The sequence below is a fragment of the Pteropus medius genome, unplaced genomic scaffold (assembly GCF_902729225.1).
Source record: "Pteropus medius unplaced genomic scaffold, Ma_sr-lr_union100, whole genome shotgun sequence".
NCBI classification, from domain to species: domain Eukaryota; kingdom Metazoa; phylum Chordata; class Mammalia; order Chiroptera; family Pteropodidae; genus Pteropus; species Pteropus medius.
The window spans coordinates 18,493,663-18,512,912 of NW_024344378.1; the positions used below are offsets into that span (position 1 = coordinate 18,493,663).

A 19,250-nucleotide genomic window follows, 5' to 3' on the forward strand; every position below is an offset into this window, starting at 1 on the left:
TACCTCCTCAGAGAGGCCTTCCAAGGTTTTCCTTTTTACAGTATGACCATTGTCATTCTTTATTTCCTCACCTTATTTATTTGACTTATAGCATATACCACTTATCACTCCCTGATATAATATTATATATTTGGCTACTGTCTGATTCCTGTACTAAAATATAAGCTCCATCAGATGGAGAATTTGTCTCTTTTGGTATACCTTCTCTTAATAGTGTCTTGAAGGGCAAAAGTTTTAGATTTTGATGGAATCTAATTTATCAATTTTTTTTTATTGAGTATGCTTTTGGTGTTGGCACTAGGAAATATTTTCTTTTTTTCCGCTAGAAGTTTTATAGTTTTAGATTTTACATTTAGGTCTTTTATCCATTTCGAATTAATTTTTGTAAATGCTGAGATGCACCTGATAGTACTGGCTAGAATAGGCCCTCCAGTACAGTGTTGAGTAGAAGTGGTGAGATTATACATCTCTTTTTCCTGATCTTAGTGGGGAAAACAGTCTTTCACCTTTAGAATTTGTTAGCTGTAGGTTTTTGGTAGATGTGTGTTATCATGCTAAGGAAGTTTCCTTTTTTCCTACTTTGCCCAGAGGTCTTATCAGAAAAGCATGTTGTATTTCGTTTCATACTTTTTCTATATTTATTGAGATGAACATACAGCTTTTCTCTTTTAGTCTGTTACTATGGTACTTACACTGACTGATTTTAGAATGTTAAATCGTCCCGGGGATCGACTCCACTTGGTCATGATGTATTGTTCTTTTATTTAATCTATTATTGGTTTGATTTTTATTTCTGTGTGGTCAGTAATAATGCCCCCAGTTTCATCTGATTCTAGTTATTTGCATGTTATCTCTTTATTTCCTACTCATTTTAACATAAGATTTGTCAGCTTTATTCATTTCAAAGAATAAACTTTTGGTTTCATTGATTCTACTTTCTCTCTTTCCACTCTAATCTTCATTATTACCTTCCTTCTGCTGGGTTTGAATTTAGTTTGCTCATATTTTTTTGCTCTTCTAGTTCTTCAAGGTGTAAAGTTAGGTCATTGATTTGAGAGTTTCTTCTTTTTCAATGAAGGCATTTACACCTATAAATTTTCTTGTCACTGCCTTCACTGCAACCTGTAAGTTTTGTTAAGTTGTATTTTTTTTCCCATTTGTCTCTATTTTCTAGTTTTCTTTGTGATTTCTTTTTTGACCTATAAAGAGTGTGTTGTTTAATTTACACACATTTGTGAATTTTATATTTTTCCTTATATTACTGATTTCTAGCTTCATTCCATTGTGGTAGAAGATACTATATATAATTTCAGTTTTTAAAAAATATTTGAGACTTGTGGTTGAACATATTGTCCATCCTAGATAATGTTCCATGTCTACTTGAGAAGAATGTTTATTATTGAGTGGAATGGTCTGTATATGTTTGTTAGGTCTAGTTAGTTTATAGGGTGGTTCAAGCCCTCTATATTCTTTTTCTTTTTTAAGAGGTAGAGTAATAGGATTTATTGAAGCGCAGTTACAGCTCTCTTGCAATAAGGGATACCCGAAAGTGTATCTACTCGGGGGATGCCCCCTGAGTAGAAAAAAGCTCCTGCTTTTATATATCTCTATGCTAGCTATTCCTGGTCTGACAAGATGTGGTATGATGGGGCACGCCTCTCTCTGGTTGGTGTAAAGGTCTCAGTATGCCTTTTTCTGATTGTTTGGCACATCTCCACCCCATGCTCTGGGACACAGGCCGAAGCCCTCTTTATTCTTATCAATATTCAATCTTTGATGTTATATTCATTATTGGAAGCAAGGTATTGAAATCTCCAAAATTTGTAGAGCTATGTCAATATTTGCTTCATTCATTTTGGGGCTTTGTTGCTGGGTGCGTATATGTTTGTAATTTCTATGTCTTCTTGGCAAATTGACCCTTTTGTCAAAATATAATGTCTCTTGTAACAGTTTTTGATTTAAAAGTCAATTTGTCTGATAGTAGTATAGCCAGTGCAGTTCTATTTGGTTGTTACATGCATAGAATGTATTTTCTTATCCTTCCAATTTCAATTTTAGTTTGTGTCTTTGGATCTAAAGTGAGTCTCTTGTAGACGGCATATAGTTAGAATATATATTTTTTAATTCTTTCTGTCAACGTCTGCCTTTTGATGGGAGAGTTTAAACCATTTATATTTAAAGTAATTATAAGAAAGTTATTTTTGCCATTTTACTATTTGTTTTCTATATGCCATTTTTTTGTCCCTCATTTCCAGCATTAGTGCCACCTTTTGTGTTTAGTCGATGTTTTTAATGAAATATTTTGATTCCCTACTCATCAGTAAATTTTAATAATGTATTTTCATTTCAATTTAGTTCAGAATAATTTCTAATTTCTTCTTTGATTTATTATTCTTCGACCAGTGGGTTTTGTAGAAGTGTGTTATTTAATTTTCAGATATTTGGTGATTTTCCAGCTATCTTTCTGTTATTTATAATTTAATTTTGTTGTGGCTTGTGAACATACTTTGTTAGACTTGATTTTTAAAAAAAATTTGTTGAGGCTTTTTTTGTGGCCCAGAATATTTTTTTTTTTAATTTTATCATTTATTTATTTATTTATTTTTAGGTGCGGCAGTCCTTGTTTGACCTCACAGATTGCAAGGACCTTGTCAGTTTACAATCCCTTTTTATTTTTTATGCCTGCAACACCTGGTCTTCCTAGGTGGTCCCCTATCCAAGTACTAACCAAGCCCGACCCTGCTTAGCTTCTGAGATCAGACGGGATCAGGCTTGTTCAGGGTGGCATGGCTGTAGACAGAATATGATTTATTTCAGTAAATGTTCCACTGGAAAAGATTGTATATTCTGCAGTTGTTGGGTGGACTGTTTTATAAATGTCAATTACATCAAGTTGGTCTTTTTTTTATCCTTAACTGATATCCTCCTTATTCTGTCAGTTATTGAGAGACTATCGAAATCTCCAGCTGTAATTATATATCTGTCACTTTTTCCTTGCAATCCTGTTTTTGCTGCATATATTTTGAAGCTCTGTTATTAGATGTGCATAAGCACTTATGATCTTTATGTCCTCTGGATAAATTGACTTGTTTATCATTAAGCAATGGGCCTTTTATCCCTGGTAATATTCTTTTATCTGAACTATACTTTGTCTAATACTAATATAACCATTCCAGCTTCTTTTTTGAGTGAAGTGTTTAAATATTTTAAATTTAATGTGATTTTTTAAAAATATGGTTGAGTAAAATTCTATCACATGGCTATTTTTTTCTTTTTGTCCTATATGTTCTTTGTTTCCTTTTTCTCTCTTTATCTTATTTTGGGTTGATTATTTTTTCCATTTTATCTCTTTGCCTTATTAGTGATAACGTTTTTATGTTATTTTGGTGATTGCTTTAGGGTGTATGGTATGTATCTTTACCTTATCAAAGTCTGCTTTCAAGTGATATTATACTGTTTCATGTATACTATAAGGATCTTATAACACCATACTTCTGTTTTGCCCTTACTCACTTTTGGGCTATTGTTGTCATACATTTTACTTCTACATATTTTGTAAATCTCACAGTATATGGTTATTAATTTTGTTTCAAAAAGTTACCTTTTTTAAGATTTAATAGAAGGGAAAAAATCTTATATATTTACCTGTTCCTTTGTGTACATTGATTTCCATCTGGTATTACTTTCCTCTTGCTTGAAGGACTTCCTTTTAAATTTTAGTCTACTGGTAATGAATTCTTTCAGCTTTTCATATGTCTGAAAAAGTCTTTATTTCATCTTTATTCCTGAAAGATAAAGAGGTTTAGGTTGATACTTTTTTCTTTTAGTATTTTAAAGATGTTTCTCCACTTTCCTCTAGCTTCACTGCTTCAGATGAGAAATCTTTTTTTTTTCTTCTCTGTGTAATGTTTTTTTCTCTCTAGCTTTTTTTTTAAGTTGGAAATTCATTAATTTTTCTTGAGTATTTGACCACTTGCTTCTTTGGTAAGAGTTTTTCTTACCCTGACTTTAAAAAATTAAATTTATTGGGATAACATTGGTTAATAACATAAATTTCAGGTGTATAACTCTATAATATGACATCTACACTCTCCCTTTTGCGTGTAGCTGCTTTTTAATATTTTTATCACTCTTTCTAAGGAATTTGATTTTGATGTGTCTTGGTGTAATGTTCTTGTTTCTTGTGCTCAGGGTTTGTTGAGTTTTCTTGTATGTGGATTTATAGTTTTCATTAAATTTGGAAAAATTTCACTATTTCTTTAAAAATCTTTTTCTGTCTTCTCTCTCCTTTTCTTTGTGGCCTTCAATTACATGTATATTAAGCTGCTTGAAACCATTGCACAGCTCACCAATGCTCTGTTATTGTTTTTTTTTAGTCTTTTTTCTGTTTTAGTTTGGATAGTTTCTATTCACTGATCTTTAATGTTTAATCTGCCATTGATCTTATCCAGGGTATTTCTCTTCTCATACTGTGGTTATCATTTCTAAATGTTTGATCTGGGTCTCTTATCTTTCATGCTTGTACTTATCATTTTCAATCTTCCAGTTTTTTTGAACATGTGAAATTTGTTTAATTATAAATTATGTATTAAATGATGTGTTATTTGCATTACTTTTATTTGAATTAATTTTATTCAATTTAACATCTTCGAGTACTAATGCTGTCTGTCATCTGTGTCACGGGTTTGTTTCTCCTCATTATGGATATTTTCCTGTTTCCTTGAATGCTGTTACTTTTTGATTAGATGCCAGATATTATAAATTTTACCTTTTGGGTGCTGGATATTTTTGTATTCCTATGAATATTCTTGAGCTTTGTTTTTCGACATGATTAAATTACTTGGAAGCAGTTTGATCCTTTAAGGTTTTGCTTTTAACCATTGGTAGGCAGGACCAGAGCAGTGTTTAGGTAATTTTGCCCTATGACAGTCACAAAAACCTTCCAACTACTTTACTTTGTAAATGATGAGGTTTTTTATACTGGCTGATTGGGGCAGGAACTATTTCCAGCCTGTGTGACCTTCAGGGATTGTTCCCTTTAAATGTTTTGGCTGGTTCTTTTTCAGGCTTCAGATGGTTTCTTCACCCATATGTGTGCTAATCAATACGCAAGTCAATATGCAAAAAAGATTAGGGGGTTTACCTTGTGCAGATCTCTTTAATTTTTAAAAATAAGAGGTAGAATTTTATGGATGCTGTTTGAGATTTTTAAAAATTTGAATGTTTACAGAATGAAAAGGCAGCTACTGAATGGGAGAAGATATTTGTTTATACATCTGATAAGGGGTTAATATCCAAAATTTATAGAGAACTTATAGAACTCAACACCAAAAAAAAAAAAACCCCAACAGTCCAATTAAAAAATGAGTGGAGGACCTGAATAGGCATTTCGCCAGAGAGGGCATAGAGATGGCCAGTGGACATATGAAAGGACTCTCAACGTCATTAATCATCAGAGAAATGCAAATTAAAACCACAATGAGATATCACCTCACCTGTCAGAATGAGTATCATCAGTAAATCAACAAACAGGTGTTGGCAAGGATGTGGGGAAAAGTGAATGCCTGTGCACTGTTGGTGGGATTACAAATTGGTACAGCCACTATGAAAAATAGTTTAGAGTTTCCTCAAAAAATTAAAAATAGAACTGCCTAATGACCCAGCAATTGCACTTCTGGGTACTCATCCAAAGAAAACCAAAACACTACTTCGAAGGGACATGCGCATCCATATGTTCGTTGTAGCATTATTTACAACAAGATTCGGATGCAACCTGGGTGTCCATCAGTAGATGAATGGATAAAGAAGAGGTGGTACATTTATACAATGGAATATTACTCAACCATAAGAATATTAAAGGCTTACCTTCTTTAACAACATGGATAGACCTAGAGGGTATTGTGCTGAGTGGAGTAAGTCAGGCAGAGACAAATGTCATGTGATTTCACTTATATGTGGAATCTAGAGAACAGGATAAATGAAGAAGCAAAACAGAATGAAGCTCATAGAGCATTTTGATGGTTGCTGGATTAGGGTGGAGTTGGGGATGAGTGAAGTGGGGAGGGGATTAAGAGGTGCAAAATGGTAGTTATAAATTAGTCATAGAGATGTAGAGTGTAACATGAGGAATATAGTAGTATTGTAATAAATATGCATAGATGGGTACTGGATTTATCAGGATGATCAATTTGTAAGTAATGTAAATGTCTAATCGCTGTGTTGTACACCTGAAAATAATATAATGTTGTATGTCAACTAATTGAAAAATAAAATATTTTTTAAAATTGTTGATACATCTTTTAAAAAAATTAACTGAAAATTATGTATTTCCACAAATCTGTGGTCTCAGTTCCTTTTCTAGAATTTAGAATTAAGGTTAGGTATTATCGACTGTTATGCTTAGTTATTTAGAAGTGATGCATATTATCTTTATAGAAGTAATATGAAATTATTTTTCTAAATTTACATAGTTTAGAAATGTCAGTATATTTTTCAGTAAATTTACCATGTTCAATATATTTAAATAGATAATTATATCAGGCAATTTGCAAGCTTAGAGTATTTCTGAGTTTTTAAAAAAATCAAATATCAGCATAAAGATACCAACATTAAGCTACTAAATTACAGTACTGATTTTCTTTTCTAGAATTCAGCATACAATTAAAATGACAACCTCTTGGAGTGATCGGTTACAGAATGCAGCAGATATGCCTGCTAACATGGATAAGCATGCCCTGAAAAAGTATCGGCGAGAAGCCTATCATCGGTGAGTGTTTTGTGTTTTAATCCTCAAAACAGCTATATAAAGTGGGTACATATTATCTTCATTTTGCAGATGATTAAGTTAATGTACAGAGAAATTAGAATAAATTCCCTAGATCATATCGGTAGTTTATGGTTCAAACCCAGTCCAAAGTCCAGCCTTTTAACCACTAGTACATTAAACTGCTGCTGCTGACTTATTTAATATTTCTCACTGCTGCTTATTAATAAAAGTCACTAAGGACACAGTTTTCAGCTGCTGGAAAATTGTCCCTTAGTAAGACTGAAATACTTAATTGACATTTACTACAAACATTATAATTTTGAACTAGATTTTTTAAATTGTGTCAGCTCCTGCATGTTAGATTAAATGTGAGCAACTCTGGGTATTAGCAGTATTTTTTTATATTAAGACTTTAAAATTTTCTCTAATTCATTTTCTCCTTAAGTGTTTAAAATGTATTTTCAGTTTATTTGCCACTTTTAATAAATTCAATTCAATGGTTGCTTCTACCTAAATCTTAAGTAGCTAAGATACTTGGAAATAGGTACTGCATTTAGGAATCATTTGTTTTTAGAAGTTAGAAGTTTATACTTTCTGTGAATTTATAGAATAGAAAGATCTGGCTCTACTAGAACTATCTTTGCCTCCCATTCTGAGGAAAGCCAGGAATCAGTAGAAATGCTGGTGTATTGGTTGTGCTGAAAAGTTGCATGGAAACTCCAGGAAGTCTGCAACAACTCATAATTACTCATCTGTTTTTAGGCTACAGGAAAGAGGAAATACTTTTAAAATCTTTCCGGAAAGATGTCTAAACTTGTTTATACAGATAAGTTAAAATAATTCTGACAAAAAAATTATTCTGATTCCATTCTTCTCTGTATGGAAAGCTAGGTCCAAATTAGGTAAAATTTTAGTATTTCAGGAGAATTAATATCTTGAAGGAAATAGTTACTTGATAGTGAATGTTTTTAAAGTTAATTATTGTATCAATAGTTGGTTTTTAAAGTAGGCTGGTGACATTTCCCTGATGGTAGGTCTCTTACTATGTAGCTTTTTAAAAACTTACTATAATATTAATATTTATATTATGAAAAAAATAATGTAAGGATAAATATTATAAGTATTACTTGTACTACATAATAATCTTTTGAAAACTTTTGAGATAATTTGATAAAAAAGACTTTCAAAATAAAAATCTTTATATTCAAATCAATTCATGATATGTACAAACTTTTATCACTTTTTCTGATAACTTTCTAGCCAACCTGTGTCACATTCTTAAAAGGTTGCAAATAGTGAACCCTGACCCTCCCAAAATGTGCTAATTTTTGTACTCTGAGTTTGAAACATGAGTACTGCCTTTTCCAAATTCCAAATAATCTTTTATTCTGCTTTTTCTTTTTGTTTGTTATATTTATTGGGAACACTCATATTTTCTTGATTTGATTTGGTCAAAGGAGTTTTATGTTTTCTTTGCACCCAAAACAATTTCAAGTATTTGTTGAAAGGGTTGAAAAACAGCTTCATGCAATGGAAACCATTATTTTTCGCTTCATCCAGCACATTTTTATATTTCACGTACTACTCTCTTGGAGCTCAAAAATGTGACCTAAATTAAACATGTGGGCTAACAAACAAATCTCTGTCTTGGCAAGGTAGAAGCCCTAATCCATCCCACTCTAGGCAGTATACCTTTTTACCTTGTTTTATGGCCTCCACAGTTTTTTGATCACTTAGCAATGCAAATCTACCAGGGAAAGAAAGATAAGACATATTTATACTAGTGTTATGCTCCACTGAACCAAAAAATTTAATTTATATTGAGTTTTGTACATAATTTTAATAATCAACATCTACAGGAAATGCACACAATTGTATATATCTCCTTTAAAAATGTGAAAGTCTTAAGAGTCATATACAGAATATATTTATGATACATTGGATGTAGGAACGTTCGTGAAGATGACAAAATACAAGATTATAATGTTGTCTCTGAAATCAGTTCTAAGCAATGAAAAAAGTAAACAATTGGAGCCAGAGTCAGAAGAGTTGGGTTCACATTTTGTGAAATTGTGATCTTGGGTTGTGGAGGGAGGCCATTTTGCCTCTCTGGGTAGTGGTTTCTTCATTTGTAAAGAGTTAGGATTAAATAAGTTTCTTCTAACTTCGAAAGCTCTAGACTCAATAAAAAAATTTTTTTTTTTGCTTTGAACTTAATAATTATCAATTAATAATTGCTTACTTGGGAGCTTAGCTTATGTTCCACAACTGCACGTTAGAATCTTTAATCAGCTGATCCACAAGTGAAAACAGGCTGAGCATTTACTGAACAAACTCCCAGTCCTGGTCATAATTTCAACACTCATGACAATTCTCTGGTGTGTGTTTATTCAAAAGAAACAAGATATTTCATAACAAATTTAACTCTATTAAGTAGAAATATCAGACTATGTAGCATTTCTAGATGTTTAGGCTGCTGTTTGTTACTCCTTAAACCCTGAAAAAGTAAAAACATTTCAGGGTCATCAAGGCATGAAGACTCAAAATCAGTCAGTGGTACTAATGATTCTCTGTAATATATGAGACATGTTGCTAGATAAGTGTAAATTAAAGTGTAAAACAGAGTGTTTATGTGTATCTGTATAAATAAAACAACATATGCAGTTGGGAGAGATTTATGTATAGAAAGGTGTTTTATACTTTCTGTTCAATTATTTGCTTAGTCTTCATTCTGTAAAGTGTATATTTGGTTATGATGTAACATTTATTCATGGAAACAAGGGCTAGAATTACGCAATGAAGAGAGATCATCTAGTAAACATCAAGTGTCCTAATTGCATTTAGTATGTCATAGCCTGAGTGTACTACTGACTCATTTGGAATGATATTTCCTGGAAGATTTTAGACAGGGTTTGCACCCTACATTCTTCATATAATTGAGTGCAATCGGAAATAATAGAAACAATAGTAAAAGCATCTTCAAAGGTTTGAATTTTTTAGATCATTTGAAACTTTTCTTTTTATTGTGGTAAAGTATACAAAACACGAAATTTACCATCTTAACCATTTTTAAGTGTACAGTTCAGTGGTTTTAAATACATTCATATTGTTGTGCAGCCACATCACCACCATCCATAACCATACCTCTTTCATCTTATAAAATTGGAACTCTATACCTATTAAACAGTAACTCCCCATTCGTCCCTCTCTCCAGCCCCTGGCAAACAACCACCATTATACTTTCTGTCTATGATTTTGATTATTCTAAGTACCTCATATAAGTACAATCATACAACATTTGTCTTTTTGTGACTGGTTTATTTCACTGAACCTTATGTCATCAAGGTTTAATATTGTAGCATATTACAAAACTTTTAACATAAAAAATTGGGTTCTTGAACTCTTATAGATATTTGCTTTTGTTAATTAAAAATTTTAAATAGAAACCTTTTAGAAGACATTTATTTTAGTTTTCTAGTTAAGTCAATTAAGAGTATTCTGTTTCCAGGGTTTTTATTAAAGACATTTATCAGAGTTGGTAATTTATCATTGACTAAATCAGGCAGACTGTTGTGATCTTTTATCATAAACTGCACATTGTATGTGATGTCTTCGAATTCACTTTTAGAAGAAGCTAAATATTTTTAGTTAAATAAATAAACATCTAACTTCTAGCCTTTTTCTTGCTTAATATTAGTCCTCTAAATTTCAAAATGGAAATGATGTGTCATTATTAAGAAACTAGCCTTAAGAATGTATGACTTGTTTTTTTACTTCCTTATTATGGTTGTTGAGTATTCTAAGCTTGATGGTAATCATCATGCCAAACCCTTCATTGAAATATATTTTGCTGTGTGGTTGGAAGATAGGCAGAGCTGCTCAGATGTTATAGTGCCTTGAAGGAGGCAGGTTATGCAGTTATCTCTTAAACAGTTCTTTGTTTAACACCTAGATTCTAATAGTGATCAGTATAGATTAGAATTTGTATCTACTAAATCCCAGAATGGAACAATTACATTTTTCATCTCATCTCCATGTCGACTGTGCCCAGGATGCTGAAGTGAGGTAGTTTTGCCCTTTTAAAGTTTTGATGATTATAGTACAGAAGAATTTCTGTGAGTTGACTTTCTTAATGAAAACAGCTTATGAATTCAGCAGTGGTGTTTATCATGTTGTACTGAAATTTGATAAGTAATTGGGCTTGTGAAGTTTTTGTTAACCAGTTTTTTGCCTTATTTTAAAAGATATAATCACTTTGTATTTAAAGTTCTTTATACATATATCTGAAATTATTTTTTAAATTGAAATTTAGGCTTCTAAAGCCACACCAGTCTTTATTTAAACCTGCTGAATAATAGTTTCTTCTCCAATAAAAATAAATTTGTTATATATGTTTAAGGGATAAGAAGGAATTTGTATACTTAGATAAAATTATTTTGTAATACCTGTAGCTTGGCGCACTAGTAGAATTAGAAATGATGATTTTTTTAAACCTCAAATTAAAGGCAGGTATCAGATTCTGGGTAGAGACTGCCAGTTTGATAAATTTTAATTTATTTCTCTCTTAACCACTTATAGATATCACACGAATGTCATTCAGCCTTTTAGTTATGTTATCAATCAAACTATTTAACCTGTCATTTTAGCATGGATTCAAATACTCAAATGGATAAGTTGTTAAAATTTCTATAGCCATTTTATAAATTGAAAATCACATGGAAAATACAGATTCTCAGGAATGCCAAGGAGCCATGTTCTCTAAATAATGCCCAGATGGCATATTTCTTGTCAGAATAAGAATCAAGAAGAGTATCAGAACTGTGTTAATTTTTTTTTTTTTTTCATTCTAATGCTTTGATTAGTGTTTCACATTCCTAGGGAATGACAGATGAGGATTCAAGGACTAGTAAGATTTTTTAGGCTATTTATTTCACCACAGACATTTCATCTAAGGAATACTATTCAGTAATAAAAAGGAATGAACTATTAATACAGCCAGCTTTGATATATCTCAAGAAAATTATGTCAAGTTAATAAAGCCAATCTCAAAAGTTTATATACTGTATGATTCCATGTCTGGAACATTCTCAAAATGACAAAATTATGGAGATTGAGAACAGAGTGGTGGTTGCCAGGAGTTAGGGATTGGGGTGGGTAGAGGGAGGTAGATGTAGCTATAAAACAGTAGCATAAGGACGCCTCGTGATAAAACTGTTTTATATCTTGACACTAGTGGTGATTACATGAGTCTGTACACACACACAAGTGCATGTAAAACTGGTGAAATCTGAAAAAGGTTGGTGAATTGTGTCAATGTCAGTTTTCTGGTCGTGCTACTATACTATATTTATGCAAGTCGTTTCCGTTGGGGGAAACTGGGTAAAGCATACAGGGTATCTGTCTATGATTTCTTACTACTACATGTAAGTATTACAGTTAACAAAAATTTTAAAAAATACTCTCTGACATACTTTTTCTACATAATAGGTATTCTGTGTGTTTTTGATACAAATGTGTGGTGATATACTACTTTATAGAATATAAATTCTCTAAGCTTTATTGTTTAAAAGAAGATACTTGCTCCTAAAATATTCTCAGTTTGTTTCTCTGCCACCATTCCCTCTATGCTTCTTTCGAAAACATATGTTAAAGTAAAATAAAAAGGAAAAGTGATGGTGGTGGTGGCGGTGGCGGTGGCGGTGGCAAGGAAGAGAAAGAATAAAAGGTAGCACATCTTTGATTTAATGAAATCCTGTAATAAACTCAGGTGGAGAAAATGTTATTCATAGTTAGATAGCATATTTCACCTTCAAGGATTCTGGCTGTGGCTTCTTTTATTCAATGTAATGTCAGAGAGAGATTCATCCATGTTTTTGTGTCTATCAGTATTTCGTTCTTTATTACTATGTGGCATCCCAATGTATCAGTATACCATAGTTTATTGCTTTTCTGTTGATGGATCTTTGGGCTTTTTCCAGTTTTTAGTTATTAAGTATAAAGCGATTATAGTCTGAGAAAATATTTGTAAATTACGCATCTGATATAAGACTTGTATCCAGAATATATAAAATTCAACAATATGAGAACAACCCAATGAAGAAATGGGCAAGAAACTAACATGTCACTACAGAGAATATATGGATGTCATAAAAGCACTTGGTCAGCATCGTTAGCTATTAGGAAATACAAATTAAAACAACAATGTATATGCCTATTACAGTGGCTAAAATAAAAAATACTGACAATACCAAGTGTGACCAAGGTTGTGGAACAACTGGAATTCTCTTACATTGCTGGTAAAAGACAAAATGGTACAACCACTCTCCAAAACAGTTTTGTAGTTTCTTATAGAGACACTTATCGTATGACTCAAAAATTTTACTCCTAGATATTTACTATAGAGAAATGAAAATTTATGGTTGTACATGAATAATGTATATAGTATCTCTCTTTAAAATTGTGTCAAACTAGGAATGACCCAAATATCCTTCAATGGTGAACACATAAACAAAATACAGTATATCTATTCAGTGAACTATAACTCAGGAAAAAAGAACCAATTATTGGTACACATAGCAACTTGGATGACTCTCAGAGACCTAATGCCGAGTCAAAGACACCAGTCTCAAAAACTTACATGCTGTGTGATTCTATTTATATGACATTCACTGAGACAAAATTGTAGTGACACAGAACAAATCAGTGGGTTCTAGGAATTGTCAGAGGAGGGGAAGTGTGACGATAAAAGGAGAGCAGGATAGAGTTTTTTGGGGTGATGGAACTGTTTTGATTCCTGATTGTGATGGTATTACATGAATCTATAAATGTGTTAAAAATCCATGATCAGGAATAACCCCAAAGTTCAATTTTACTGTATTTTAATTTAAAAAATAAGAATAATGGTGCTGTAAACATTCTGGAGCATGTCTTTTGGTGGATATATGTACTCATTTCTCTTGGTTTCTATCTAGGAATAAAATTGCTGGGCCATAGAGTAAGCATATGTTTATTTTCAGTGGATACTGCAAAGTAGTTTCTCCAAGTGGTTGCTCTTATTACAGTTCTACCCACAATGTATGAGAGCAATGTCTCCAGCACTGTAATATTAATCATTTTATTATTCTAGTGGATATGTAGTGGCATCTCATTTTGAATTTGTCTTTAATTTGTATTTTTTGATGAATGATTATGTTGAACACCTCTGTATATTAACTAGACATTTAGATATCCTCTTTTGTGACTTGCCTGTTCAAGTCATTTGCCAGTTGGGTTGTCTTTTTCTTACTGATTTGTTTTTTCATATGTTATTTTAAAAAAAAACCCCAGCTTTTATTGAGGTATAATTCACTTAAATAGTAGTATACAATTCAGTGTTTTTTTGTATGTTGACCAAGTTGTATAACCATAACCATTATCTGATTCCAGAACATTTTCATCACCCCAAATAGAAACCCCATACCCATTAGTAGTCACTCCCCATTCTCTTCTCTCCCCAGCTTCTGGCAACCAGTAATTTACTTTCTGCCTTTATGGAATTGCCTGTTCTGGACATTTCATATAAATGGAATCATACAGTGTGTCGTTTTCTGTGTCTGGCTTCTTTCACACAGCCTAATGTTTTCAAGATTCATCTGTGTTGTATCATATAGTTGTGTAAGTATCAGAATGCTTTTTTCTATGTCTATTGAAATGAACATGGGGCTTTTGTCCTTTTAAATATTTGTATGTTGAATCAACCTTGCATTCTTGGGACAAATCCCACTTGGTTATGGTGTATAATTCTTTTAGTGGGCTGTTGGATTTGGTTTACTAGTATTTTGTTGAGGATTTTTGCATCTACGTTCATAAAGGATATTGTTTTATATTTTTCTTTCCTTGTGATGCCTTATCAGGCTTTGCTATCAGGATGTAATACTGGCTTCATAGAATGATATGTTCCTGTTTTTTTTTTTTTTTTGGAAGAATTTGAGAAGAATTTGTGTTAATTCTTTAAATATTTGATAGAATTTACCAGTGAAGCTATCAGTTCTCAGCTTTTCTCTGTTGAAAGTTTTTTGATTACTGACTTAATCTCTATTATAAGTCTGTTAGAATTTTCTATTTCTGTGAGTCAATGTTGGTGATTTGTGTGTTTTTAGGTATTTGTTCATTTTATCTGAGTTACCTAATATATTGACATACAGTTGCTTGTGGTATTTTCTTATATATATATTTTTTCTAGAATGTTGGCTGTAATGTCTGTGTTCATTCCTGATTTTAGTAGTTTATCTTCTCTTTTTTTCATTATCAGTCTAGCTAAATGTTTGTCTATTTTGTTTAAGGCAACTTTTGGTTTCATTGATTTTTCTCCAGTGTTTTTGTATTTTATTTATCTCTGCTCTAATCTTTATTGTTTCCTTCCTCCTGCTTGCTTTGAGTTTAATTTGCTCTTTTCTAATTTCTTAAGATGGAAGTTTAGGTTACTGATTTGAGATATTTTTTCTTTCTTAACATATGCATTTAAAGCTATAAATTTTCTTCTGAGTCCAGCTTTTGCTGCATCCTAAAATTTTCAATATGTTGTGTTTTTGTTTTCAGTTACCTCTGAATATTTTCTCATTTCCCTTGTGATTTCTTTTTGACCCATTGGTTATTGAAGAACGTGTCATTGAATTTACACATATTTGTGAATGACCCAAGTTGCCTTTTGCTGTTGCTCTTTTCACTGTGGTGGAGAACAGATTTTGTATGATTCAGTCCATTTAAATTTATTGAGGTTTGGCTTATGGGCCAACATATGGTCTGTCTTTTATTATCTTCAGTATGTACTTGACAAGAATGTGTATTCTGCTTATTTTGGGTGGAGTGTTTTAGAAATGTCTTTACCTTTATTCATGAAGGTTATTTTCATTGGATATACATTCTTAGACATCAAGAGTTCATACCATTACTTCCAATTCCAGTTTATCCCAAGAAGGTTCTTTCTGTCCACTCCCATTCCATGTTTGTATGTCTCTTGTTCTACAGTGAGAACCCTGGCTTCTAGCAACATCAACATATTTACTCATTTGCTCAATCTAATAATACATCTAAAATAGTTTCAGAATTGATTTACCCATACCATAACAAACTTTAAAAATTCATGATTTGTTTACAGTACTTCTCTTGCTCTACTCTGCCAGTGACTAAAGATACATAGTCAAATACTGTTGTTTTTAGTTGCTTGGATTAGTCCATTCTTGCTATTTTTATAATCAGTGTGGTTAGGGTATTTGTATGCAGTGTAATTAGGTTCATCTGTCTGTTTTTACTTAAGTGGTTTTTTCCTTTCCATTCTTACTGATTTAATTGCATTTGTTATTTAGCATAATATATAATGTTACATAATAATACGTACTGTTTGACAACATTATTATTATATGTAATAGTAATGTGCTTTCAAAAGTCAAAACCATGCAAAAGGCATATATGAGACTCTCATGTTCCTCCCCGAAGTGATAGGTAATAAACTTTAGATTTTTCTTTGCTTATTTTGTGTGAGGTTCATTGGAGTTCTTAATTCTCTACTCATCTTTAATCGGTTTTGTAAATTCTCAGTCATTATCTTTCATATATTGTCCCCTCTCTCTTCTGTTTTTCTGAACTCTAATAAGCATATGCTAGACTTTAGCACTGTGTCCTCATTTCTCTTATCCTTTCTTTTGTATTTTCTATCTTTTTTCTCTCCGTGTTACATTCTGGGAGGTTTTTCCTGACCTACTTCCAGTTCACTACTTCTGGCCTGAATCTATTCATCACATTTTTAATTTTGGTTTTTATAATTTTTAGTTTCAGAATTCCATTTTACAATCTTGTTTCAAATATACTATGCTACTTTTTATAGTTCCCAATTATATATTAAACATCTAAATCTTAATTAGTGAGCTTTGGTTTAAGAATCAAAAGACATGAAGCACATTCTGGCTCTGTTTCCAACTGCTTCCTTTTCAGAGTTTTTTAAAAGAGAACTTTATTGTTACTACGTACGTTCACTAGGAAATTCAGCCATCTCTGAATGTGACTATCATAGATCCAAGAAGTGGGGATTAATATAATCATCAATCCCAAATTTTATGTCTTAAAAAGTTTAAAATGGTTAGGTAATACATGAGTAAATTTTTATTGTACAATTTTCAGGAATACAGAAATATAGAGTTAAATGTGAAAGTTCTCCTTCATTTGCCTTTTGGGTAAACATCATCTTAGTCCCTTTTCTTTTTTAGTCTCTCTTCAATGCATTTAAACACACACACACACACACACACACACACACACACACACACACACTCAAGCATATTCACACTTTAATATGAACATCCTTTAATATGAACTTTATATCTACATTTTTTCTTTTATTCTTGATGGTGCTAGTCCAGGCTCTGGTTGTCACTGTTCTGGATTACTACAGTAACCCCCACTAGGTCTCTGCCTTCAGACTGCTCTTCAAATGTGTTTTAAAATCATGTTATCACCCTGCTTAAAACCTTCAGAGCCATCACATCCACTGTACTATAGGATAAATTTTAAGCCCCTTAACATTGTATTTAAGGCCCTATAAGATTGATCTTTTCCTTTCTGATTTCATCTTGAGCAGCTCCCTTTTTTTTCCTCTCTCTCTTCTGAGCAGTTCCCTTCTTCAAACTCTGGTCTATCAACTCTGAACTACATCTAGTTTTTTTCTCCCATACGTCATAATGTCTGTCACTGTGCTTTTTGTTCATAGTACCTCTTTTATTAAAATGTTTTCCCACTCCCTCTTTTCCTCTTAGCCTGATTAACACCTGCTAATCTTTTTTACCATGGTGTTTAAGAGCTTGGGCCTGCTGTTAGCATTTTGGATCATTCCATTTAATTTCAATAGAATCACAATATTTAAATTCTGTAAAACTTTTGTGTTGTTATCTATGAATTAGAATAATTTCTACCTCATGGTTATTTGACGATTAAATGAGATAATCAATATATAAAGTGCTAGCATAGTGTCAGTTTAAAAAGAAACAATGACTTTGGCATCCTGTCTTTCAATATAACTCAGCCAAGAGAAGATAGATATGCATATCTCTGATATCATAATTACATACTACCTTTAAAACTGAATGGGCCTCTTTTATAAGACTTCGAACTCCTTAAAATTAAGGACTGCCATATTTGTTTTAGTATTACTGGTATTATGCACATAGCGATTCAGTAAATATTACTTGATATGAGCGGAGTTTGAAAGAGCTATTCATTTTCAGACAATACAGTATCTTTTGCAGAGGAAGCTCATAAATATTTACCCTCTGTTCGGGTGAGAATTTTTGTTTTCCTTTTTGCAAGTAGTAAAGTCTTAAAATAGTAATTACATTTATTTCTACCACACTGAGCTGTGATGTTACAAGGTGGTAAATTAGCAGTCTTAAGGATTAAATCATTTTTCCATATTCAGTTTATATTCTTGTATTTATAGAATTTGGTTTGAGGATAGTCAATGAAAGTCCTTCATATTCATGTATAATTTGAGAATTGGATTTTTAAGAAGTATTTCCGAAGAGCTGTATTGATGAGGTAATGCTCTGCAGTCCAGTGCTTTCCCTGTATCCCACTCTCTAAGTTACAGTAGTTCTTTGAGTGCTTACATGTAACAGACAACAGCCGTACCAGATGTTATCTGTGTTCTATAGATAAAAAATCTCAGGCTTAGGTTAAGTAATTTATTTAAGGTTCCAAAGCCAGAAGGTAGAGAAGCTGGGATTTAAATGTAGTTGTTCAGTGCTCATTCTCTTTCCATTACATCATAATCCTTTTCTAAATAAACTGAAAATAATTTTAGTTTGGGTTTATAGCTTTTCATAGTACTTTTAGTTACTTGGTGACTAAACATTTTAATATTAGAAACTTTTATGGTAAACTGTTTAGGTAATTATTCAAAAGACAATTTTTTTTTTAATTTCGACTTTTAATTCAAGTAGTATTTCTTTAAGGCATATATATTTTATTTTTAATTTGAATCACCACTAGGAGGATTTATTTACCATCTCAGTGTTCTTAGACTTTAACACACTTGTTTATTTCTTCTCCTGTTGCATAATCCCTATGCATTTATATTGGTCAGGAGGCAGGAATGTTGCAGATGTTTTTCTTTCAAACCTCAACTTGCTCTGAAATTTGGAAATAACCTTTAGAATGTTCTGGATTTATCCTCCATATGCCAAAAATCTATAAATTTTTCACATGAGCTGAAATTTTCAGGCAATTGAGTAACAGATGTTTTTCTTAAAAGCAGTTAATGATCAGAAAAAAAAGACCTCAGTGTGGAAATACTTTAGGTTCCTCCTGTAATATGATCGGCACATTACTTTTTTCTCTTGTAGTTCATGTTGTTCATTTTCTAAGGGAGGAAATAACTAACCTGATAATTAAAACATAATATTATTTATCCTGTTTATTTTTTTTTCCCAGAGTAAACTAAAAATGATTTGGACTG

The 19,250-nt window shown here is 32.0% G+C and overlaps 1 protein-coding gene and 1 pseudogene across 1 annotated transcript in view; one reads left to right on the forward strand and one right to left on the reverse strand.

The window, feature by feature from the left end:
- Positions 1 to 19,250, forward strand: part of NT5C2 (5'-nucleotidase, cytosolic II) — a 74,725-nt gene that overhangs the window by 10,368 nt on the left and 45,107 nt on the right. Inside the window, 1 exon segment of the mRNA XM_039871325.1 lies at positions 6,647 to 6,766. Coding sequence (XP_039727259.1) covers positions 6,666 to 6,766 — 101 coding nt within the window. The 5' untranslated portion in view covers positions 6,647 to 6,665.
- Positions 2,680 to 2,798, reverse strand: LOC120609802 (uncharacterized; annotated as a pseudogene).